This window comes from Ochotona princeps, chromosome 23 (assembly GCF_030435755.1).
Source record: "Ochotona princeps isolate mOchPri1 chromosome 23, mOchPri1.hap1, whole genome shotgun sequence".
NCBI classification, from domain to species: domain Eukaryota; kingdom Metazoa; phylum Chordata; class Mammalia; order Lagomorpha; family Ochotonidae; genus Ochotona; species Ochotona princeps.
The window spans coordinates 19814457-19840388 of record NC_080854.1 but is presented as its reverse complement, the minus strand read 5'-3'; the positions used below and the strand labels follow the sequence as shown (position 1 = coordinate 19840388).

The window sequence follows — 25932 nt, the reverse complement described above, 5'->3', positions numbered from 1 at the left end:
TTAGATTCAGATGATCTACTAAAAGATTACTTTGTTGTAACTGTTTTCTAGATTTTAGCAAAACAGTTATCGTAATTGGATTTTCATTTTTAACTAACATAGACTTAATATTAGGTTATTTAGGTCGGGAAGTGTAGACATGCCCCCAACTTCCTCTAGACCACACTATTAAAAAAAATGTATTTGGGGCCCGGTGCAGTGGCCTAGTGGCTAAAGTCCTTGCCTTGAACACGCCAGGATCCCATATGCGCACCGGTTCTAATCCCAGCAGCCCAGCTTCCTATCCCGCTTTCTGCTTGTGGCCTGGGAAAGCAGTCAAGGATGGCCCAAAGCCTTGGCACCCTGCACCCGTGTGGGAGTTCTGGAAGAGCTCCCAGCTCCTGGCTTCAGATCAGTGAAGTTCCTGCTGTTTTTGTTTTGGTCACTTGGGGAGTGAATCATTGGACAGAAGATCTTCTTTCTGTCTCTCCTCCTCTGTCTATATATCTGACTTTGTAATAAAAATAAATAAATCTTTTTAAAAAAGTATTTGGATTTGATTCCGTTGTGTCTACTCAAAAGATTACTTGGTATACTGACATTTACACTAATGTTTAGGATAACAGCTATCATGATGAAATTTTTACATAAATTTGATATCATAAATAATTACAGGAAGTAGAGACCATGTTCCAGTAAGGAGGAATCATAACATCGCATACATACCAATCTCAGTTTGTTAGTTTGTTCATCAAAGTTCAATAGGGCCTCACTGCCATTCTGAAAAAGTGGGAAATATTTAAGGGATTAGTTCATGCTTGTTCCCTACAGCATTTGTTTTCCCATTCTTTTGGCTTACTAAACAGAGATGACTGTGGCCTGGATATTTAATTACAGATCTTCCATGGCAAGAGAGGTTATAACACATAGTAACAAGTGAGATGTGAAGAGGGCTTAGGCTGGTGGCAGGCAAGAACCAAGACACATTGCCCACACAGTTCCCAAGAGTAAAGATGCAAACTTACCTCTTCTGCCTTGTTGGCTTCTTCCGTCTAAAAAGAAAGCACAAATTGAGTGATCTTGTATCTGTAGTTAAAGGGTGTTCAAAAAAGAATAGGTACACCAATTGCCCTGTATTCATCTCTCCTTTCCATATCAGCACTAGATTAAACAAAGATGCTGAATTTAAACTTGGTTGTCCTATAAAGTTCCCAGAATCAATATGAAGCTTGCAGGGAGAAAAACTTTAGGGATTGGAAATTAGAAGTGTCGAATTGTAACATCCACCCCTTGGATTGTGGAGAGGAACAGGCAGTACATTTCTGTATTTTTTTAGACTTTGAGGAGTCATATAGAAGCCAACTCCTCATATAGGCTATATATATATATATATATATATATATATATATATATATATACATATATATATATAATTATTAAACATTGTCATGATGCAACAGTTCCTATACCAGGTTGTACTTGCCTTTTTCTTCTCTTCTTCCTTTTTCTTTACATTATAGATAACTTGAAAAAGGTCTTTAAGATCAACAACTAATGGCTCAGCCTGAAGTGAGAGAAAACATCATTGTCAGAACTTTAAGCTTAGTTTCTTTTCTCTGTCTTCCCCAATCCCATCAAAACATCTGAATTGTCTCCCTTGCTTTGTAGGGGATCTCCACTCCCCCCACCCCACCATCCTGGGTCTCCAGAAACATAAGGACAACAGAGTTAAAAAGAATCTACCTTTTAAGTCCCTTAAAGCTTCTGCAGATAATTACCTATTGTTCTAAATTCAACATTGACCTTCTAAAAAAGTCTATCTCACAATCTTCTTGCCACACACACTCCATGATTATTACTGACATTCAGGAAAGATTCCTTAGACCAGCGATGAGAATTACTCCATGAACTATTTAGCCCTCCTACATCCAATTGTTTCCAGTCCATTTTCTACATTGAGTTCGACACTTGTACATTTGGAGGACAAGATGGCAGATACACCATGAGGCTTAGCGCTTACCTGTTGCCCTGTTTTTATGGCAAAAAACTGATGCTGGCCTTCTCCTCCACACACATAACCAAATGCCCGGTTGTCTGTGACATCACGGGCGATGAAAGAAATCTTGTTTACTGGATGTTCATGCTCTATCACCTAAAAGAGGAACACAATGAATGACTGAGAAAACCAGAACCAATTTTAGGTTATTACTAGTAATCACTGGGAATGGGTCTGAAGATGTTAAAGCATATGAATGAAGACTTCTGTAGTCTTCAAAGCATTGTGATATTAACCTCTTGAGAAAGAGCTCCAAAGCGAAGGAAGAAATGACAACAAAGAAGGATTCCATTAAAATGTTGCCATTTCACTTTCCTTAGTCTAATGATCTGATGTCACAAAGCAAGAAAAAGGTGGAGATTAGGAGGCCGGGATTTCTAGAGAAGGAAATCCAAGCTGCTCCAGGTAGGTCTACTTTCCTGACTCAAAAACAAACCTAAATGGACAGTGAGTAAGCTTGAGGAGCCTTCGTAGGGATCCTTGGGTGGTGGCTCACAGCGAGTGAGGAAACATCTTCTGTATCCCTGGAGCAGGTGTTCTAGTACACTCTGGAGGTTACTAAACGATGTCAACATTTGTCAACATGACCTAGATGGCTGCTACAGTTTGAATAGGATAGGTACATGAGCTCATGAAAATGGTTGAATCCTGACAGGAACAGTCTGGTTATGTTCCATCAATACATACTTAATATGGGTATAGATAAAAATGAATCTATGGGAGATATGGGTAGTAATATTACCAATAATATTAATTATATCCTTAATATTACTACACTTACTACACTTTTTTCTGAGATTGATGACCCAGAAATAACTATAAAAATAGACCTTTCATGTAAATTATGCTGTGACTTAATAATGGATATAGTCTGTATGTTGGAGCTTTTGAACAGAGGTGACTCCATCTTCCTAAACTACTGGTGAAATGGGGCCACCTCTCCTATCACTCCTGTCAAGAAACTCCAATGTACGTGAGCCCTCTCTTCTCACTCCTGTTAACAAGCTCTAATGTACGTAAGCGTGTCATGAAAAACCAGTTATGGTAAAAATGATAAAAGAAGAAGAAAATATGTCTTGATAAATATGTAAAAAAACATGGTTTGCACAGCGAAGAGAAGCAAGTGTTATTGACAGATAAGTTATAACCAATTGGAAATAAGTAAACATGCTTGTGAAGTGAAAGTAACCAATGAAAATACATGGTAACATGTAATAACCAATCAAAACGTTGTAACAACTGCTTGCTTGACCCACTAAATTGTATAAAAATCCATACCTTGGTCCCAGCCACTGAAGCCAGCAGGCTCCCACTAAACCGGAGTCAAACCTCTCGGACTTCCATCTGAAGCCAGCAGGTTCCTACGAGACCGGAGCCAAAAGCCCGGCACACTTCCATGAGACCAAAGTCAAGGGCACTCTCGGTGGCTTCCCCCGTCCTGTTTGGTGTGTACTCGCTTGAATAAATGCTTGATTGCAAGCATCCATTCTCTCCACTCGTGGCGTTGTTTGAGTAACCGGGCTCGATGTTCGCGACAAATCCCCAAGTTGATGACTCGAAGAGAGTGGAACTTTATCCACTTACAATTTCTAAGCAGGCCTTGTGGAAGGTCCTTATACACCCCTATTAGGGTGTATTCTTAGAAGGCCCTCAGGGGAGGGTTGGTCAAAAAGGGCTGAGTTAAGCCCTAGCTTACCACATGTTCCTTTCCTTGCCTCTGTGTCCCCTCTTGCTATGTGATGTTCTATGCCACTTGAAACTGTGGCAGTAAGATGCCAGCATCAGATTTCAAACTAATGGAGCTGCCCAATCTTTTACACTGAGCCTTCAGCAATGTTGATAGAAACAAATCACTTTCCCTTAGCTTGTCTTAGGTATTTCATTATAGTAATGAAAAAATTGACTAATATAATCGTCTATGTCACTAATTAGGAGTTATAAGCGGCAGAGAGCTTACTAACTTAGTAGTTCCTCCCTTCATATTTTTCTCCCTTTCTATTCTTTCAAGTAGGTAACAAAGTTAAACTTTTTTTTTTTAAAGATTTTATTATTATTATTGGAAAGCTGGATATACAGAGGAGGAGAGACAGAGAGGAAGATCTTCCATCCGATGTTTCACTCCCCAAGTGAGCCGCAACGGGCCGGTACGCGCCGATCCGATGCTGGGACCAGGAACCTCTTCCGGGTCTCCCACACGGGTGCAGGGTCCCAAAGCATTGGGCCGTCCTCAACTGCTTTCCCAGGCCACAAGCAGGGAGCTGGATGGGAAGTGGAGCTGCCGGGATTAGAACCAGCGCCCATATGGGATCCCGGGGCTTTCAAGGCGAGGACTTTAGCCGCTAGGCCACGCTGCCGTGCCCACAAAGTTAAACTTTTTAAAAGAAGTATGTTTTACTTATTTATTGCTCATTAATTTGAAAAGCAGAGAAAGTATAAGAGAGAGCAAGAGAGTAAATTGTACTCTGTGTGTGTGTGTGTGTGTGTGTGTGTGTGTGTGTTTCTATTTGCTTGCTCACTCACTAAATGCCTGCAACAGTTGGGGCTTAGGCAGACTGAAGCCAGGGACACAGCAGAACTCAATCTGGATGGCTGCGACTCAAATACTTGATCTCTCACTTGTTGCCTTGCAGCAGGTTGGGCATTAGCAGCAAAGCAGATGAAGTAGAGCTTAGACTCCAACACTGTCACTCCAAGACGGAACAAGTGACCTCTTTAACTGCTGTGTCACATGCCCTCCCAGGGTTCAGCTCTTCAAGGATCTTTATAAGTGACAGAACTTGTCTTAGGCTTTGATTTTCCAATGCTGAAAGCTGCTACAAAGCTTATATTGCGTATCTTTAAAAGGTTTTCAGAGAAATAAAATGCTAGAGAAACCTGACACCTTTCCCTTGTAGGCTCAGGCAAAGCAAAGCTGGCAGACTAGAGCGAAACATAAAGCTAATGGTGTCTGTGGACTTGAGAACCAGCTGGCTTGGCAAGCATGCACTAAGGTGCCTGCACCCTAGGATTCTGATGTTAGATAATGGGTATTTATAAGAAAGGATGGGTAGTGCCTGGGGGTCTTCCCGAGCGCTTTCACATGATAGCAGTGTTTCAGAGCAATGAAAATGAGCTAAAGTCAACATTCCGTGGAAAAACCTTATGATTATCTACTGGGGAGATAAAAAAAGGATCATGAGACTCCGAATGATAACTGTTGGATAAGACTCAAAAACAATAAAGCAAGGTTGTTCATATGTAACAGAAAATAGAAGCCATAAAAATGGAATAGGGGAAAAATAGAATAGGGTTATATCTGTGGGATGAGGAGGCAGGGAAAAGAAGGAAAAAAGTTAGATGTAATGAGTAATGTTTTAGTTGTAGGTAAGCTGGTAAATTCACATAATTAACATATTAAAATAAAATCAGGCCCGGCATGGTGGCCTAGTGGCTAAAGTCCTCGCCTTGCATGCACCAGGACCCTATATGGGCACCAGTCCTAATTCTGGTGGCCTTGCTTCCCATCCAGCTACCTGCTTTTGGCCTCGGAAAGCAGTTCAGGACGGCCCAAGACCTTGGGATCCTGCACCTGCATAGGAGACCCGGAGGAGGCTCCAGGCTTCTGGCTTTGGATTGGCTCAGCTCCAGCCATTACAGTCACTTGGGAAGTGAATCATTGGATGGAAGATCTTTCTCTCTGTCTCGCCTCTCTGTATATCTGATTTTGAAAAAAAAAAAAAAAAGTAATAAATAAATCTTTAAAAAAATAAAAACCTGTAACATAAAAAACAAGGAGTAGGGATTAAATCTAATTTTATATAATCAAAAGTTCAACAAATGCCCATTTAAAAGTTACAGTATACCTGTATTTATAGGTGCAGAGTAACATCTACTATAGGATATGATTTTCAAAACAAAATGTCATTGACTCTTTGCCTTCTATTCTGTCTGCTACTTTGGAAGAGTAATTTTTGTATGTGCTATTTTTGTTTTGTTTTTGCAAACTTTGAGAAAAAGGGAAGGTGAAATTGGAGTAGCAAATCGTTGGTCAGACTCAGCTGGTCAGGTATGTGTCAGTGGATATGAATTCTTACCCCAGTTTTCTCGTCAATTATTTTTATCCCAGAGAGGGAAATGTTGACCCAGATCCTTTGCTTGTGTTGCCCCTGAGACCGGCCAGCAGCTGCCATCCCCTGATAGGTTGAAGAGATGGGAAAAAAATGTTTAATTAGAAAAAGGACCTAAGCTGTTTCTAAGACTAAAGCATTCAGAGACAGTTAGCTTTGCTTTCAGCTTGGATTGGCATTTACAGAACAACAGACACCTTTCACAAAACACAATAGGATGAATTAAACACACTGACCCTTGGACATCTCTTAGTTACATGAATTATAGTGAGCTGGACAAGTCACTCTAATTATCCTGACCTCAGAGTAGTCACAGAAGGAAGCAAGAGGCCTGGACTTGAAGGTCTTTCAAGATGTTCTTCTAATCCTTACGTTACTTAACAATCATTATTTATTTCATTAGCTTCCTATACTAACAATATTATTGAAAATTTTAAATTAAAAAAGGAAAAGGAAGGTTTCACAGTTTTAACATGTTTTAAGGTAGAGTTGTGAGTTTTACTTGAACATTACCTAGTTCTAAAATAGGGTAAAAGTGGGATGAAAAAATGCACATGTTTGTGCACAGCTTTTATAATAATTCAGTGATGGAAATGGTAGACATAGACTTGGTTCATTCAAATGTCAAATCTCCCAGACAGAAAAGGCTCCTAAAGTCCTGATGTGCTTAAGTTAGGTCTCTAGAGCAAGCAGGCAAGCCAATTCATGCCTTCGACTGGGCCAATCTACAAGCAGACACATTTTTCTTTTTTTCAAATAACAGATGCAGGTAAATATGTTCTCATAAAACAATGCCAGTTGACATTGGATTAAGCCACAGGTGGAGTATTCTTCTCTCTTTTACCTTTAGTTTCATCATAGAATCTTGGCTCATCTTATCCCCTCTTGCATCTGGAACATCATCAATGCCAATTAGCTTGGCCTTATATTTTACACCATCACCTTTGAATCTGGCCAAGAGATACTCATCTGTCTTTTCAGAACCTGAGAATATAAACAGAGGAAAAACTGTAAGATCAGATCTAGGCTTGACAAAATACACTCACGGATCCACAGTTGAGCAGTATAAATTTTGGTTATACTATAATCATCAGATATGCAATACCCTACCCTATTTTATTCTGACCTCATTTGGCACAATCAAACTCCATAAATGCAGATGGGATTGCGGTAAAGAGAAACAAAACTCTTAGAAGTGAAAAATTGACTAAGTCATGGAAAGTTATGGGATTTAGAAGTGGAAGTTGGGGATATTTCTCATCATAGCCTTTTAAAGTTTTGAGAAAATGTCAAAAGGATAAATTCTTATCTTTTTAATGAAAGAAAAACAAAAAGCAGGGGGAGTTTCAGTAAGCAAACTCCCTTGAAGATCACTAAGATAGATAATTCATCTTCATAACTTCTTACAAGTATAGTAGTAAAAGGGAAGAAAATCACAGCATATTCTCAAACTATGAATGACAAAAGACTATTTCCAGCTTCTTGTGGAGCCTCAGAGGACAGTCTAATGAGATCTTGACTTTTGTAAATCAGTAGTATAAAGCAAAGCAGTAAGCGGACTACCAGAAGACAACCCTGTAGCAATTGGTGATTCCATTACTAAGTGAACAAGAAGCTGCAAATGTTTCCCAGTAGTGCCCACGTTGTACAATCACTATTGCAGAGATAAATCCTCTCACTGTGGAATGGAGCAGCCCCTTCTGAGAAGGTATCACTCCATTGTTCAGGAAAACTCCAGAGTAAACCGAGGTGGGAGCCAAGAAGGAACCTTCAACCTCCACCTCACATTTCTCCTGGCATAACCACTCCTTGCTCCCTCCACGGGCCTTGAGAGGATTCCTCCATACCTTTCTTCTTCTCTTTCTTTGATGGTGCTTTCGGAGCTGCTTGTTGATCAGGCTGACCATTGCTTGTACTTGTTTCTACTTCGTTAGACATGGCAGGAGGGTAGGCAGGAAACCCCAGCACCAGAAGAAACTTAGTGACAACAGACGATCCTCAATAGAGATGGCTCCAATGAACATAAGCTGGAACAGACACCTATAGGCAGAGTTCAGAATATAACAAAAACAGAACATAGTAAATCCAGACTTTGCGTCCTACTAACCTACAACCAGTGATTTCCTTTTTGTAGTTCTTTGAAATCATTTTGTTTCTTCTCTGTTGGACTAGTCTCAGAAATCAGGGAGTAGGTAGGATTATTTCCTTTGTAATTTCCAAAATGTAAAGAGTGTGCTAAGTAGATTTTTCTTTAAGCACTTAATGTCTGGTAACATGTAATGACTATCTAGCTAAGCAATTTATACAGGAATTTAAGTATATAAATTGTGTATTCAAGCTAGAAACCAAAACCTTGCTAAGTTTTATTACAAAATAGACAAAGACTGAATGCTAAGTGTGCAAAGATTGCAACTGGCCACTGAAATTGTGCATTGTAAATTTCAGTTCTTTATGATAACATTTATCTATTTGAAAGAGTTACAGAGAAAGGGGGAGAAACAGAGGATGATATCTTCTGTCTGCTGGTTCACTCCCTAGTCGCCAAATGGTCAGGGCTGAGCTGGACTGAAGCCAGGAGCCAACTTTCTCCCAGGTTTTCAGTGTGAGCAATGGAGGCCCAAACACTTGGGTCCTCTTCCACTGCTTTCCCAGGCCATTAGAAGGGGGCCGGATTGGAAATGGAGCAGCTGGGACATAAAAGGTTGTCCATCAGGATGCCGGCCTCAGATGATGACTTTACCTGCTATGTCACAACACTAGCCCAAAGTTTCAAACTTTTACTAAGCCAGCTAAAATTATGCTTGACTTGCTTCATAACTATCAACATGCTTTGTAGAGGTCAGTCCTGATTCTGACCTACTATGAAGTTTTAAATGGTTTTAGTAGTAGACTTTTTATAGTCTTATCAGCCTTTAAATACACAGACATATAGGTATAATCTGTGTATGATTAATGTTGCGTGAATTGTTGTACTTGGAGAGTTACCAGTAAATTTCAAAGACACCTGACTGTGGACAGCTGGGGGGACAGTATGTTTACAAAAAAAAAAAAAAAAAAAACCTTACACAGTAGAAGACTCTAAGCCATCATGAACTCCAGACTTACCTGGGACCAGATGCTATTACTCTTGTACTTGTTTCACTCCAAAAGAGTCTTAGTGGCCCTGTGAGTACTATGACACAGTACGTTTCATTTTCCAGAGAAAAAGCCAAGGCACAGGTTTTACCACTTCTAAACTGCAGGACCAGGTTTCTAACCCAGACTGTCTGGCTTGAAGCCAGAGCAACTCAACGGCTCCTTAATCAGTCTCACCTTAGAAACTACATTCTAGCTACAAAGACGCTTTATTGCACATCCCAACAGGCCCAAATCCTAATCCCCGAACTTTTGAACATAACCTCTTGTGGGTAATGGGTCTTCATGGTTATCATTAAACTAAGGATCTTAAGACAAGATCATCATGAATTTAGGGACAGATGACAGGTACCCTTTAAAAGGAAGGCAAATGAGGTCAGAGACAGAGATACACTGAGCGGAAGGTTATGTGAAGACAAAGGCAGAATAGACTGGACTGATGCACCTGTAAGCCAGAGAAAGACAATACCTGCAAGAGAGGTATTATACCCGCTTCCAGAAAGAACCAAGCCTTGGATTTCTTACTTTATAACAGTGACAGACTAAATTCCTCTTGCTTTAAGCTACCATGTTTGGGATAATTTGTTACATTAGCCCTAGGAAACGAATATGCTTCCTGTATTTTGTATGCCACGACTGGTTTTGTGGTTCCAAAATCTAGTTCCTTGCAATATGACACATAAATCTTCTAGTTGTTACCAGATTCATTTCTAATTTCAGTTCCAGAATTACTTTATTAATTAGGGATACTTCATTTCAAATCAAATGTGCATTTACTCACATTAACATTGGGATGCGAGATTAAACTCTGACCTAAGGAGACACACACAGATGTTCAACATGTTTCCCCACCACCCCTTCTTCAGTGGAGCCCTTTCTTTTATAAGCTTCTCATAGGGACCAGAAATTTCTACAGTGCTTAAGACACCCGTATCTGATATTGGAGTGCTTAGCTCCTAGACCCTAGTTCATGCTCCAATTCTAGCTTCCTATTGATGTGTACCCTGGAAGGAATCTGTGATGGCTCAAGTACTTGTTCCTGTCACCCATGTGGGAGGCCAGGTGTGACTTCCTGTCCCTTGGCTTCCACCTGACCCCAAGTCTGGCTGTTGTGGGTATTTGGAAAAATCTCTTACTGCCTTCAATTTATAAGAAAGGAAGGAAGGAAGGAAGGAGGAAGGAAGGAAGGTCGGTCGCTCGGTCGGTCTTACCTAGACCTGTGATCCAGGAGCACTCTGACCATCTTCTCATGGACCTTTCAGTTAAACATTTTAAGACTGATGGCCTCCCACTTCTGCCCTTTCATGTTCTCTGTCCTGCAAGACACTATCCCCCTCAGCTCCACTCTTGGTCTCCTGGCCTCCCCCAGTTGCATTGCTTTTTATCCTGTTAGGGTTATCCTACTGCATGAATCAGTCATTTACAACTTTCTGAACTTTGTTCTGTTGAATCCTGAGTGGGTCCCACTTGAGTATTTAGGATACAAATTTAGATTTCTGTGTGCAGTATGTGAGGTTCTTAACTATTTTGTTCCTGTCTTCAACCTCATTTCCCTTCTCTCCTACATTCAATTACAAAAAGGATTCTGTACATGCTCAACTTTTCTGAGCTTTCCCAACATCCTCTATAGCCCCGTATTTGTTCCTAAAGTAATACTTCTTTCTAAAGCTTCTCCTTCCATCCCTCATAACAGAACATCTCTGTATTCTCAGTTGCTGCACATGAGGTCTGCCGATAGCGGGTGCTAAAAGGGAGACTGCCCAATTGCAGAAGGGAGTTGCATGGTTCCTCTAGCTTCACATCCAAGTCCATATGAATGTAACTCATCAGAGCTTCCTTACCCCAGCAGTGAGAGTTCCTTCCTCCAAGAACAGCTAAGTCCCGATGTGTTGTGTTTTCTGCACTAATAGGATCAGCTCTATTGTGTTCCCCTTGGAGATGCCAGCATGAACTCCTCTGCTGTTTCCTTTCAGTTGCTGGGCCACAGAAGAACAGGGCACAGGCATTAGCAGCAGAGCAGCATGCCTTTCTCACAGGTCTGAGTAGCAGCCCATGTCTACTGATTGGTTCTTTTTAGTCTCCTAGTTTTCAAGCTAACACATTTATATTGGGTTAAAGCTAAATAAATACTAAGCACCTTAAAAATAACAAACGTAGACTGAACTCCAACCAATACAGTCTTAACACATTTTTTCAGTTTAAAGAACTGTTCTTTAGTGTTCCCTCATGGGTTGCATTTAAGCCTCAATCCTCATATTTTCATAACTGTATATGTGGGTTGAGCATTTGGCACAGTGAAGATGCTGTCTGAGATGACTGAATCTGACAACTGACTGCCTGAGTTCTCATTCTGTCTGTGTCCTAAATTCTAGTATCCTGCTGCGGTGTACCTGAGGGGCAGCATGTGGGGTCCCTGCCACACACACACAGGAAAACCAGATTGAGTTTCCTGCTGTTAGCTTCTGCCTGGCCTATCCCTAGTTTCAAAGGGCACTGGGGGCGTGTACCAGCAATTGGTTTATCTCTGTCTCTGTTTCTCTGCCTTTCAAATTAATTCATTAAGATCTTATTGTTTTGGCTTTCAAAACTGAATGCATGCACTTTGATAGATTCATGTGTGATTTCTTCCTCTAAGAGCAGTAAGAATGTATCCCAAAACTAGAACATTTTCTATGGAGGTTATAGTTTGTGTGTGTACAGCTATGTCTTCAGTCAATATTGGATCAATAGTAGATGCAGTTCAAGAATGCTTCTGGGGCTGGCACTGGTGTATTGTTTGGCCATCACCTGTGGCACTGGCATCCCATATTGAGGTTGGGGCTGGGACACAAGTTTGAGTCCTGGCTGCTCCATTTCTTGATACAGCTCCCTGCTAATGGTCACTCACATGGGGGAGAATGGAAAAAGCTCCAGTCTCCTGGCTTTACACTGGCCCATCTCCAGCCACTGTGGTCATTTGGGGAATGATAAATCTCTAAGAAAGTAATGTGTATGTAGACAGCTTCAGCAAAATAGTGCAGAATAGGTGTGGGGTCATTGATTTAAAAATTAACCCAAGCAGAAGAGTTCATTGCCCATCTTTTTAAAAAAAAATATTTGTAATTGCATCTATTTGAAAGGCAGAGTAAGAAAGAGATCTATCAGTTGGTTCATTCTCTAAATGTCCACAACAGCTCGGATTGGGATGGGCCAAAACCAGGGGCCCAAGGACACAGTCCAATCTCACAAGCGGTTGGCAGGAGCTCAGATAGTTTGGGCATCACTTGCTACCTCCCAGAATACAAAAGCAGGAAGCTGGACTGGATATGGAGTGGTCAAGACCTAAACCAACATTCTGATATGGGATGTGAATATGACAAGTTGCAGCCTGATTCACTATGCTCCAACACTTTTCTCTCATTATTTATCCTGAAGCTTGATAACTTTATTGCAATTTTTTATTATAATGTGAGACTATGTTAAAGGGATGTGAGAAGTGCTACAAAGCATTTTGAGGGACTTGGGAGGAGTGAACAGTGTCACACACCCTAACATTCAAGGCTCAAGTCTAGGTGTCCAATCTGATGTTGGCAAATGGAGTCGAATAGAAGGGTTCTAAGGTGAGTGGTGTTACCAAGGTATAAGGTTTTACAAAATCAAATTCCTCTTTCCAGACACCTAATAAGAACTTTTCACAGCACTAGAATTGCTCTAAAGATATTTAGTTTTTTCGACTTTATCTTTTTACTATCTGGAATGAGCAGCTACAAGGAACAGGGGCAAGCAAAGAAAAATTTCCTTTACCATAAATTCCATGAGGAAAATGGACACATACTGATTTACAGAATTCAAGTATGGGTCTCCATTACAGGCCTTATAACTGAAAATGCATCCATGGAAAATGTGATTCCCAAAAATGATCCAAATATAGTCTCTGGGGCTAGCATTGTGTTACAACAGATAAAGCAACCTCCTGCATTGCAGCATCCCATGGGGGTGCTGGTTCAAGATCTGCGTGCTCCACATCTGAACAAGCTGCTTGCTGATATGTCTGGGAAATCAACAGAAGATGGCCCAAGCGATTGGGCCTCTTCACCTATGTGGGAGATCTGCAAGAAGTCCTGGGCTCCTGGCTTTAACCTGACCCACTTTAGGCCATTGTGGCTATCTGGGGCGTAAACCAGAGAATAGAAAATATCTGTATATTTATCTCTCCCTCTTTCTCTAAAACTCTTTCAGATACTTTTTTTTAAAATGTCGAATTTGTCCATAAATGCCAAGACCCAAATGAAAAACTCATCACAAAAGAAGTTGTCAAGACTTATTGAAAGATTTTAACAAATGTATATATCAAGTTAAGAATATATCTGAGGGTCCAGCACGATAGCTTAGTGGTTAAAGTCCTCACCTTGAACGTGCCAGGATCCCATATGGGTGCCAGTTCTTATCCTAGTGGCCCTGCTTCCCATCCAGCTCCCTGCCTGTGGCCTGGGAAAGCAGTTGAGGACAGCCCAAAGCTTTGGGACACTGCACCTGCATGGGAGACCCAGAAGAGCTCCTGGCTCCTGGCTTCGGATTGGCTCAGCTCCAGCTGTTGCGGTTACTTGGGGAGTGAACCATCGGATGGAAGATCTTTCTCTCTGTCTCTCCTCTCTGTATCTCTGCCTTTCCAATAAAAATAAATAACATCTTAAAAAAAAAGAATATATCCGAGTGGCAAGCATTCACCTATCTCCCCAGGTTCAAAGAGCAAATCCCTTATCACAGCCTTTCAGATGCTCAAGTTATCATGCAAGATAGATGGTGGATCGAAGAAGGCTTTCCTCCAGGCTTAGTCTTCTGTAGAGATCAACCTAAATCCAACAGTCAACAGCCAAATCCACTTCATCCTACCAGCAATGTTACACAATTGTTCTTTGTACTTATTAAACTTAGAAAGATTTCACAAACATTGACTTTTTGGGAGGGATTAGGCCCGGAAATGTGACCCGAGGGCCCCCAATGCTCTAATATCTTTGATTTCCTTCCCAACTAGGGCGCTAGGGAAGAGAGTGTCTATAGAGTGCATGAAGCCATGGAATCTCCTTTAAAGCACTGGTGTTCCAAGTCTCTTACAAGGGGAACACATGCTTGGAAGAACAGGAGGAAGAATTGAATCTTGCCATTGTTGGGTTTGGTCTTGGGGCCCTTCTGACCTTGGAGCACAAAACCTTATGAGGAAACAGAAGAGCTGTGTGTCCCTAGGAAGTGAGGATTACAAAATAAAGCCTCCAAACATAAACTGTAGGCTACTTAAACAGTTTCTCATCTAGTCATATCTACTTTGGAGGTGCCAGCAGGTTAGGCTGCCACCTGCAATGCCAGCATCCCATAAAATCAAGTACCAGTTTGAACGTTGGTTGGTTCACTTCTGACCTGGCTCCCTGTTAACAATGCACCTGGGCAGGCAGTGGAGGATGGCCCAGGTACTTGAGTTCCTTTGGTTCACCTGGGAGACCTGGGTGGATTTCCAGGCTTCTGGCTTTAGCTTAGACTACCATCCCTGGTCTTTGTGGCTATTTAAGGAATTAACCAGAGAAGGGAAGATTTCTTTTGCTCTGCATATCTCCCCCTCTCTGTCATTCTGCCTTTCAAATCAACAAAATTAATCTTTAAAAATAAAAGAAAACTGAACTGCCTTTCAAATCAGCAAAATTAATCTTTAAAAATAAAAGAACACTGAAAAGACAAATAAAATACAGTATCTGGAAGTGAAGAAAAATCTCGAGTTTCTCATAGTCTTCATTTTTTCTCACTCCTGTAGGGCAGCAAATTGTCAAGGAAACTGCTAAATCAAGAAAAATTAGCTTCCCTGGGAGCAAAGATAACTGGTAATCTGGACTTTGGACAAATAAAAAACTTCTCTGAAAGAATGTGGGGGCTTCCCCATCCCACAGTAATGGAATCACATGACTAGGAGAGATTTTTTTGGAGCTTGCAACATCTTTCTTGATTTCTGAGAAGAGTCTGGGAGAAGGACTCACATACAGGAAGACTGCATGAGTCATTCCAGGATGACTAGGCCCTCAGCACTAATAAAGGCAGCTAGAGTTTGTTTAATTCTTCAAGTGATTCATGGAAGTTATCTAGTATGTTGAACCCATGGAATAACCAGTGTGGTGGACAATGTATAGTTTTGAATCTGTTGCAAAAATATTGACTGCTACCCTCCTATACCTGTTGGTGCTTTCCATCAATAGGAAAGGATTCTAGGATTCTGAAGCAATGCCATGGCCAGCTTTCCAGCCATCCTCTTACTCCCAACACCTGTCTACCTTCTTACCTAAATATACATAGCAGTCAACACTGGCCAAAGCAATATTTGAATCAAGGACTTACTGGCATCACCATTCCAAAAATGGCAGAGACTCTCCTTTTAGTGTTAAGGAGGAGAGGACAAACAAACAAATAATATATTTGGTCCTCCATATCCAAGGAATCTGCAACCATACTTTCAACCAACCACACACAGGAAACATGAGAAAGACATTGTATCTATACTGAACATGTACAGACTGGTTTTGTTTCACTATTGTATAGAATATATTGAGAGTCAGCCCCTGGAGCAAGAATTTGTAAAAGGAAATCAAGGGACAGAAAAAAAAAAAGAGAGGTGGAATTTCGAACTATTTACATAGCAGTCACATTGAACTGGACATTTGAAGTGATTTAGACATGACTCACAGAAAAATATGTGAACATTTTGTACAAAAAATATGCCATTTTGTATATGGAACTTGAACATCAAATTACAGAGAGATAGGATTGATCTTCCATATTTTGTTCACCTACCCCTCCCACCCCAGATGGCCACAAGGGGTAGAGCTGGGCCAAGCTGAAGCCAGGAGATTCACCAGGGTCCCCAGTGTGGGTGCAGGAGCACAAGCACTTGGGCCTTTCACTGCTTTCCCAGGCGCATTAGCAGGAGCAGGATCATAGGCAGAGCAGCCAGACATTAGACCTGTGCCCATATGAGATGTTGATGTTGCAGGCTGTGGCTTAGGTCACAATGCTGGCCCAATAATTTGTTTTTTCTCAGAGGGTCCCCAAAACCAATCCTCTGTGCATACTGAGGGACAACAGTTTACCCTGGAAACCCTACAGAAAATAGAATGTGTTGATCTGGTGAGTGAAATGGACTCAGCAACCCAAGCACAATCGAAGTCTGTCTTCCCATTTCCAGTCAATGTTATTCTTGTCTTTTTTCTTGGGTTAAATCTCTCTGACTTAACCCTGTATTTAAGAAAGCTGCTTTCAGTAAAGCCAATTTCATTGACTTTGTCATATCAGTTAATTTTTCAGAAACAGAGTCAGGTAAAATAGACAAAGGGAAGAGAGTTAAGGAGCTTCCAGAACAAAGCAATGCAAACATCTTTGCTTAGCGGGTCCAGGACTTTGTACTGGACAGAAATGTGCTTCCCTGTCCTTTGGGATTTTATGCCCGCCTCAGCTCAAGAGCTAAATTAGGACACGTGAAATATTAACCTTCAAGACAAATCTCAGGTCCAAGAGGGCAGAAAGTGGCCTTCATCACCATTTTCAAAGTAGTCTTGCAAGCATCAAGGACATGGTAAGAGACGTTACAGGTAATTCAGGCTGTTTCTGATACTATATGCATAGTCTTGCTCCCTCAAAGCCGTGGATTCCTAGACTGTCAGGAAGGCTGTCCTGTCTGCAAAGGTCAAACAGAAGACAGCAAGATTGGTGCCACTTGTCTAGCCAGGGACTGGGAGATGGTAAATGTGCCCTGAAACAGTCATTAGACCATTTTCTTATAACTGCTGACACTACTGGAGAAACAGAACATATTCAGGTCAATCTCTATACAAGTTAGGCATTACTGTAAGCACATACCATGGCTTTTAACTCTTGGATTAGATGTTGCAGGACCAAGAGGGCAAATCAAAGCCTGGACTGAAGATCTTTACCCCTATTTGTGGAACCAAGTTAGACCAATGTTAAGAGTTCCCCAGACAATTACTAGTGGTCAGAGGGTACAGAGTACAGCAGCTCACAGCAGTTCCAGGAGCCTGAGACTCAGCATCTCATAGCTCTAAGGCTTGAGGGAACTTGGATCCAATGCTCATTTGTCCAGCTATAAAATGAACTAGAGTATGCTGACATATGGGGGGAAAAATCAAGAACTTAGCTAGAGATTTCTATGCTTAGGGTGGGAAGGACTTAGCCAATGGTAGCTGTGGTTATATCAAACCTAGGTTCCACAGAAACTTCAAGAGGTATTCAAAACCTTTAGGAAACTGGTATTATACAAGAATGTCAAAATATTTTGTGCAAAATAAAGTTAGCTTTCAATTCCTGTGAACTTTTTGAATGACTCTCCTAAGTGGCATCTAAGTCTGAGACGTAACTCACAGGAAAAGAATTTAAATTAATTTCAGTACATTCTCTACTACTCATGGTTGGCCTTTGGGTTTCTTTCTTTTAAAACATGATACGGGGCCCGGTGCAATGGCCTAGCAGCTAAAGTCCTTGCTTTGAATGAGCTGGGATCCCATTTGGGCGCCGGTTCTAGTCCAGGCAGCTCCACTTCCCATCCAGCTCCCTGCTTGTGGCCTAGGAAGGCAGCTGAGGATGGCCCAAAGCCTTGGGACCCTGCACCCACATGGGAGACCTAGAGGAAGCTCCTGACTTCAGATTGGCACTGTTGCGGTCACTGGGGAGTGAATCATCAGACAGAAGATCTTCCTCTCTGTCTCTCCTCCTCTCTGTATATCTGACTTTGCAATAAAAATAAATAAATAAATAAATCTTAAAAAAAATAAAACGTGATATGTAGTCTGAGTGCTTAGGTTAGAAACTGTCAATATTCTAAATTCATTATGGCCTCTTTAGTTTCATACCCAGTCCCATCCATTTTGTTCTTAAAATAACTTTTTAAAGTAGGACTATCTCCTATTACAGTTTTGGAAACAGTCATCATCTTGGAGTGTTACGGAGATTTTTATAAAGGGCCCTTTCTCTAGACTGGGCAGTGTTACCCAATTCACTGCAAGTGTCACAAGCTGAACTGTAATACTGTTTTTGATGAGTTTTGAAATCATTTCTTTACTCAATTGCTTCAGTGCAATGGCTATTAGTTTCAATACGTGATTCCACTAGAGTTGGAAAAAATAGAAAGTATGACCTTCATAAGTTTACACTAGCTTCTTGACAAAACCAAGTGAAGGTTAATATACATGTAGGAACCAAGGCACGTGAAGGATTGATTCTAGGTTCCTCACTTACACTAACACAGAAGTAGGGTAGTGACAGGACATCTCAGCAGCCTTTTGATGACATGAAATTTCTGTGAATATAGACACACAATATTCAGCTTTCACAGCCAATCACTGTAGGATAAGAAACTGACATTCCCCTCCCATTATTGAGTAGCAAACGGAAAAAGGAAAACCAGAAACCAACTCTCTCTCCTAATTCTTTTACAAAGGGAGTAAAATAACATTGAATCTTTGATTTATGAGAACAAGTTCAAAATTCACACTTCTGTCATGGCTTTATATTCAACCAGGCTATGAAGGAAGTACTTAAAAGTGAGCTGTGGCAATGTGGCAGGCACAAGATGACATGGAAAAGAATGTTTCAACGCAGCTTTGCCAGAGCTCCGCATTTAGGGGCTAGTTGGCACTGGTTCTTCCCCTGCTCCCAACACTGGCATTTACTTCCTTGTTGGCTGCTGTCTCCTGTGCCTGACCCTTAGAAGCCATGTCAGGAGGACAGACTGACTGCATCCTTGAGAACAAGGTCGTAATTCAGTGGATCCTGAACCACCATGTCAATTGCTTATTATACTGAGATTATGTTCTATTGCTCACTTACGCAAGGAGTCATGGGTGATTACCATTAATTTTGAGGAAAGGCTATTAGAATGCATTGTCTTGGGCCCGGCGGCGTGGCCTAGTGGCTAAAGTCCTCGCCTTGAAAGCCCCGGGATCCCATATGGGCGCCGGTTCTAATCCTGGCAGCTCCACTTCCCATCCAGCTCCCTGCTTGTGGCCTGGGAAAGCAGTCGAGGACGGCCCAATGCATTGGGACCCTGCACCCGCGTGGGAGACCCGGAAGAGGTTCCTGGTTCCCGGCTTCGGATTGGCGCGTACCGGCCCATTGCGGCTCACTTGGGGAGCGAATCATCGGACGGAAGATCTTCCTCTCTGTTTCTCTCCTCCTCTGTGTATATCTGGCTGTAATAAAATGAATAAATCTTTAAAAAAAAAAAAGAATGCATTGTCTTAAAGGAAAGGATAACATAGCTGTTTAGGGGGATAGTACACTGTTTAGGGGGATAGACTTAAAGTCTGCCCTTCCTTTCATATTGTAAGTTTCATAGTTCCAAGGTGGCTAGAAACCTAGTGGGCAAGTTTGTAAGGTGAGCCAGATCCTGCAATATGGCTAAGGGACTGAAGTATCTGATGTGGAAGTGGGGACCAAGGGAAAAGTCCTCATGGGCAGAAGGTGGGCTGTCTGTACTGGACACCAGGCAAGCTCAGTTGTCTGGGTCCTCACTGAACCCAGCCAAGAAAAGCACTTGTCCCTAACTCCTGGCACACAGCTGCAGGACCGGCCAGAACAGCAGCTGTCTTGATCATCCGAGCACTCTCCAGTATGTGAAGGTCACCAGGTCTTAGTGGCCACAGTCATCTGCAATAGCAGCCATGATACAGCAGGAACCACCACACCACGGTGACTCTCAGAACGGGTCCTCACAGAATCTAGTAGTTCTCGTGTTGAAATTGATAGTAACCAGAAAGCACAACATAAAAGCACATGGAAGGAAGACTGGATTTAAAAAAATAGGAATGTCCATCAATAACTCGAATTTGTTCAATTATATAGCATGAAAGCAACAATACACTCAGTAGAAATTGAACTTCAACCGAGCTAGCCACAGGCAGCATGGCATGCTGTGTGTTCCTGGGCAGCATTAGTAGTAGTAGCAAGTCACACTTCCCAATTTGCCCATCTGAGTGGAAACAAACAAACAAACAAAAAAAACTCTATAATGTACTGTGTTGCTAAGCTATGAGATTTGGGAGGTTAGGCAACCACAATTACTTCAAAAACTATATGCAAAAATATAATTAAGAGACTTTTTAAAAAAAATAATGCTTTTATTTTTACTGGAAAGTCAGATATACAGAGAGGAGGAGAGACAGAGTGGAAGATCTTCCATCCACTGATTCACTCCCTAAGTGGTTGCAATGGCTGGAGCTGAGTTGATCCGAAGCCAAGAGCCAGGAGCTTCTTCCAGGTCTCCCATGTGGGTGCAGGGTTCCATGGCTTTAGGCCAACCTCCACTGCTTTCCTAGGCCACAAGCAGAGAGCTGGATGGGAAGTGGAGCTGCCTAGACATGAACCAGTGCCCATATGGTATCCCGGTGAGTGCAAGGTGAGGACTTTAGTCACTAGGCTACTGTGCCGGACTCAAGTGTTTTATTATATGCAAAATAATTTTGAAATTCTTGCAGTGTCTTCCTAATACTCTGATAAGCTTTTTGAAGACTGCTTGTATTAAATGCATTTCAGATTTGTAATTTCTAATTTATTATGGGTTCAACAGGATATATTCCCAATGTTAAGTTGAAGAAGATTTGTACTTCTTTTTGTTTTTCCCTCATTCTTAATTCTAGGGAGGAAAGTATTCCAAAGAAAAAACAATTCGTTTTTAATATTTAAAGTTTAAAAAATATTTTTACCGACACAGAAGCCTCTAGAATTTTTTGAGTGCATAGCCTTTGGAGCGCTTCTTGGAGAAGCACTGTGGCACTGATACAAAAACACAGCAAACATACGAGTTTGACTTTGTTCTCTAAATGTACAATAGATATTATATTTGTTCATTGAACAAAAAGATCGTCAAATGCAAATGAGTAATGAGAAAGATTCAGTTATTTTTCCATTTAATTCTCAGCCACTTCGCAGCCTTCTTCATACCTTTTCTGACATGTCTTCATATACTTACTCAAACTGACTAGCAAGTATTTTATTACTTTTATGTCTATCTTCCTAGGTTAGATTGGTTATCTCCATCAAAAGCAGCTGCTTTTCCTAATTCTGAGCTAGTATTTATGTGAGGTCACAAAAATAATTCGTACCTGTTTGTTTCCTAAAATACACATCAAGTTGTGCTTTTTTGCTCCTATATGAAATAATACTGCATTGAGTCAACCTGAATGTGCAGCATATCTAGCCCTGCACTTCAGGGGACACCCATCTGAGTCCCTCTGTGACTTTACTTCTGGTGTGAAGTCCCATAAATCCTGTTAGAGACTTTCCCCTTTCTACTCGAGTACCATTATGGCAGTTATTGCATCAATATACATGATGTTAGAAGAATTAAAGAAAGTGCATTATTAGAAGTATGTGCATTTGCAACATCTGCCAGAAGTGAAGAGCGACATATGCTAGGAGAAATCTTTTATGACACCACATCAGGTGGGTTTAAAAACAGGCAGGTAACCTTAAACTCTTCCTCCTCCCAAAGCCAGTGCAAGAAATATTGCTTGATATCTGGTTTCTTCTTTAATAGCCTGGCTGAATTATATAAAATCCCAGTGTGGCTTAGCTTCTCAGGCAGAGTTCCACATTCATACAATCCTCAAAGTCATTGCTTGAATGTTGCTGTACCTCTCTGCAACTCATATTTCAGAAATACGATGTGTTTCCAAGAATTTAGAGGAGGAAGAATCCAGTTGCCTTGTAACATCAGCACTGGGAAGTCAGGGTGGGTCGTATACAGTAACTATATTATAGACATTTAGAACTTGTTTCTTATTTTATGCCTGTATATAGGCCCAAACCACATAAACATTACTATACTAACACAGACTCAGTACAAGAACAAGTCAAGTTACCTGATTTAAATATGCTAAATCCTATGTCTGAGGTGCCCTTTTAGGCGGAATGCACCTTTTAAGGTTGACATTAGCCTTCCATGAGAGAATCACCACGGTTCACAGTGTCATGCCTGATATGATCTATTCCAGTTAGGTAAGACAGCTACAGCCAAGAGGACATTTAGGCTTCATCTCCAAGAATACTGGTGACCCCACTGGCCCCAATAGTTTAAAATGATTTATTATTGGAAAAATTGCTTGCTGTTTCCTGTTGTCTTCCATGCATAATATAGCAGTTATCACTCAGAGAAGATTCTGCATGATTTAGCTGCTTTTTCCTTAGCAAACTAGGTTGCTTTCATATAAAGTGGAGGAAAAGCAGTCATCTAAAAATATTAAGGCATATTCTATTTATTTGCTGAAGTTACATTTACAAAAAGCTAGCAATCCTTTGACCAGGCCTCTCTTTTCAACACAGTGTTCTAGAGTATTGAAAGTTAGGCAGTTTCTAGAATGCTATCTAAAAGGCTAGGACAGCCCTTCCAGACAAAATATTATAAAGGTCATTTGCTTACTTTGGTCTTGGGCCAAATTAGATAGATTGATAGGTTAAAAAAATCCCTAGTGAGGGTAAGAGAAACTTCAGATACACAAGAGAAATAGCTGAATCTGCTAACTTATATTGCTTCTTTAAGGCAATTTAGTAATGCTGCCACAAATATGAACATTTTTGAAAAATCTTTAAAAATCCTAAAACAGCTAGCCTACTTTTTTGAAATTCTGTTTATAATTATTAAAAAAAGTTAAAAATCTCTTAAAAAGCTGCTGCTGAATAAGTACAAGATGAACAAAGTTGGCAGACAGGGGCCTGGCTTGAGAGTGGCCCAATCCTCACCTTGCACGTCAGGATTCCATATGGGTGCTAGTTCATGTCCTGGCTGCTCCACTTCCCTTCCAGCTCCCAGTTTGCAGCCTGGGAAAGCAGTGGAGGATGGCCCAAAACCATGGGACCCTGCACCCTCATGGCAGACCTGGAAGAAGCTCCTGGCTCCTGCCTTCATGTTCGCTCAACTCCAGCCATTGCAGGCAGTTGGGGAGTGAATCAGCATACAGAAGATCTTTCTCTCTGTAAATCTGTCTTTCCAGTAAAAAGAAACAAAACAAAACAAAAAAACAGTTGGCATACAGGCACTATAAAGTCTGGAAGAATAATTCAAAGAATCTTGCATTCAGGAAAAACTGCTCCTATGTGATCCCAAACACTAAACATTGGTCCTAATATAAAGAAGTTTACAGGAAGTCAGTTTCTATAACACTTTAAAAAAAAGATTTATGTTTAAATTTTTATTGGGAAGTCAGATATACAGTGAGGAGGAGAGACAGAGTGGAAGATCTTTCGTCAGATGATTCATTCCCTAAGCAGCTGCAATGGCTAGAGTTGCGCTGACCCGAAGCCAGGAGCTCAGAGCCTCTTTCAGATCTCCCATGAGGGAGCATGGGTTCTGGGCCATCCTCGACTGCTTTCCCAGGCCACAAGCAGGGAGTTGGATGGGAAGCAGGGCCGCTGGGATTCGAACCGGCATCCATATGGGATCCTAGCACATGCAAGGTAAGGACTTCAGCCGCTGGGCTACCGCATCGGGCCCTGGCCTGCAGTTTTAAGGCTAGCTGGGACACACATCTGATATGGGAGATGCCAGATTTGATCCCCGGCCTTGCTCCTTGTTTTTACTTCCTGCTAAGGTACACTCTTGGAGGCAGCAGGTAGTTCAAGAATCAACATGGGAGACTTGGATTGAACAATAGGCATTGAGGGAGGGAAACAGGAGGTGAGATCTCACCCCCTACTCCTCTCACCCCTCTCTCTGCCTCTCAGATAAATAAGAACTTCAAAAAAAGGTTGGGATTTTATTCTATCTTCTAGCTCTCAGGGTACTACCTAGAAATTATGGTGAGGAGTACACCTTTTCTTAATTTAATATGTACAAACCTGACCTCCCTGGCACTCAAAAGTTATACAAATCGCTGAAATTGTCACGGCCTGACTCCACAGCTGGAGTTTGGTCAAAAATCTGTCCTAACTGGGAGGCTCTTCCAGAGTAAGCAGAAGAGAGGGGATGAGGGTCTCTCCTTGCCCAGGGCTGAGGAGTGCACAGTATTCTCATTACTTTTCATTACTTTGGTAAGATGACTGATGATGGGGGGGCCATTCTGGTATTTGTAAGGTTCTCCCATGAGATTAAAAGCTCATGGGAATGGACCCATAGGATATGCTACTTCACTTGCTTTCAACTGAGATTCCCAGACCCTTTATAAGATCTATATCTCTAATCAAGATACATATATCTATTTATCTCCAACCACAAAAGGCTTCTGGTTGGACTACACAAGAATGCCAGCACCAGTGACTCCCTACAAAGGAAAGTGCCTTGATTCAAACAAATGTAATCTTTGAGCAATTTGTTTCAATAGATTTTATGTTTAGTGCAATCTCATGTGTTCTCTGAACCACTAATCACCTGTTGCAAAATCTGCCTTTGCTCAGCCACAGACGCCCTAATGCCTACGACCAACAGGGAAGTACGTGAGAGATTAGACGCGGCTCTGTGCTGCTGCCTTTACGATGTCTGCTGCAGTCACGGAGCAAAGATACTTTGAATTTGTTCCTGAAGCTTTAGAAGGATTCACTCCCTGGTGGCTCTGCTCTTTTCCAGTGATTTTTACCATTAGAAAATGCAATTAGATCATTTGTTTCCTTAACTGAACTGTGCAGCCCTATGCACAGACAAGTCTTCTTTGAAAGCCATTATTAAGTTCCTAATCCAATCTTTATTAAAAAGACTCAATATTGCAGACAAGAAAGTTAAGACAAATCCTCAAAAAGTGGTGTTCAAGCTCTTCCACACCCCAGAAGCATTATGCTACTGTGAAACTTGAAATCAGGAAAATGTCTATTGTTGCAATGGTATTTTTTTTTTAATAGAGCCACGTTTTCCTTAACCAATACACAATAGAAGCATTTAAATAATTAGTTTCACCAAGAAAAGCAAAGAGGAAAACACTAAATTTGTTTAATCCCTCTAAGACGATCAAAGGTTACTTTTAAGACTAATTATTAAATGTGAGATGTAGATAACATTTTCTTCTCATTCTCTCCAGCATTGAGGTCTCTTGCCTTAACTTCCATTCATTTTTTCCCCCTTCTTATATTTGCTTGAAAGGCAGAAAGAGGAACCAAGGGAGAGAATCAGAGATACATTGAAATTTCCAACTGCTGATTCCCTCTTTAAGTGCCTGCAACAGCTGAGGCTAACCCAGGCCAAAGTTAGGAGCCAGAAACTCAGTGCAGGTCTCCCGAGTGGGTGGCCTGCTCCAGTGCTTGAGCCCTCACCTGCTGCTGCTTCCCAGGGGGCTTGTGAGAGAAAGCTGGAATGGGAGGCAGAATCAGGACTCAAACCCAGGCACTGTGACGTGAGATGAAGATACCCCAAGCAGTGTCTTCAGTATTGTACCAAACACCTGCTCTTCACCCACCCCCGCCTCCCTCTTATTTCCATTCTATATCTGCATCACCATTTTAGACATTCTCTTCAAGGGGAAAACTAAATACCATACTTGTTGACTCATAAGGGCATAATATCTAATTTTACACAGTGCCTCGCCAGTGTGACTCTATAAATGGTAAGTCACTAGCTAGCTACTGTAAATTTTTCTTCCAAGGCTGTGAATATTAGAACATTAAGAAAGGCCTTGAGCTACTGACAGTCTTTTCTGGTTCAGAGCACAT

At 41.4% G+C, this 25932-nt stretch overlaps 1 protein-coding gene across 1 annotated transcript in view; it reads right to left on the bottom strand.

Moving 5' to 3' along the window:
* Positions 1 to 25932, bottom strand: part of DAB2 (DAB adaptor protein 2) — a 56181-nt gene that overhangs the window by 15964 nt on the left and 14285 nt on the right. The window contains exons 2-8 of the mRNA XM_004583665.3: positions 7989 to 8181; positions 6986 to 7125; positions 6109 to 6207; positions 2000 to 2131; positions 1463 to 1543; positions 1005 to 1031; positions 706 to 759 (exon numbers count right to left, since the gene is read on the bottom strand). Of these exons, the coding sequence (XP_004583722.2) occupies positions 706 to 759; positions 1005 to 1031; positions 1463 to 1543; positions 2000 to 2131; positions 6109 to 6207; positions 6986 to 7125; positions 7989 to 8079 (624 nt within the window). The 5' untranslated portion in view covers positions 8080 to 8181. The remainder of the gene's footprint in view (positions 1 to 705; positions 760 to 1004; positions 1032 to 1462; positions 1544 to 1999; positions 2132 to 6108; positions 6208 to 6985; positions 7126 to 7988; positions 8182 to 25932) is intronic.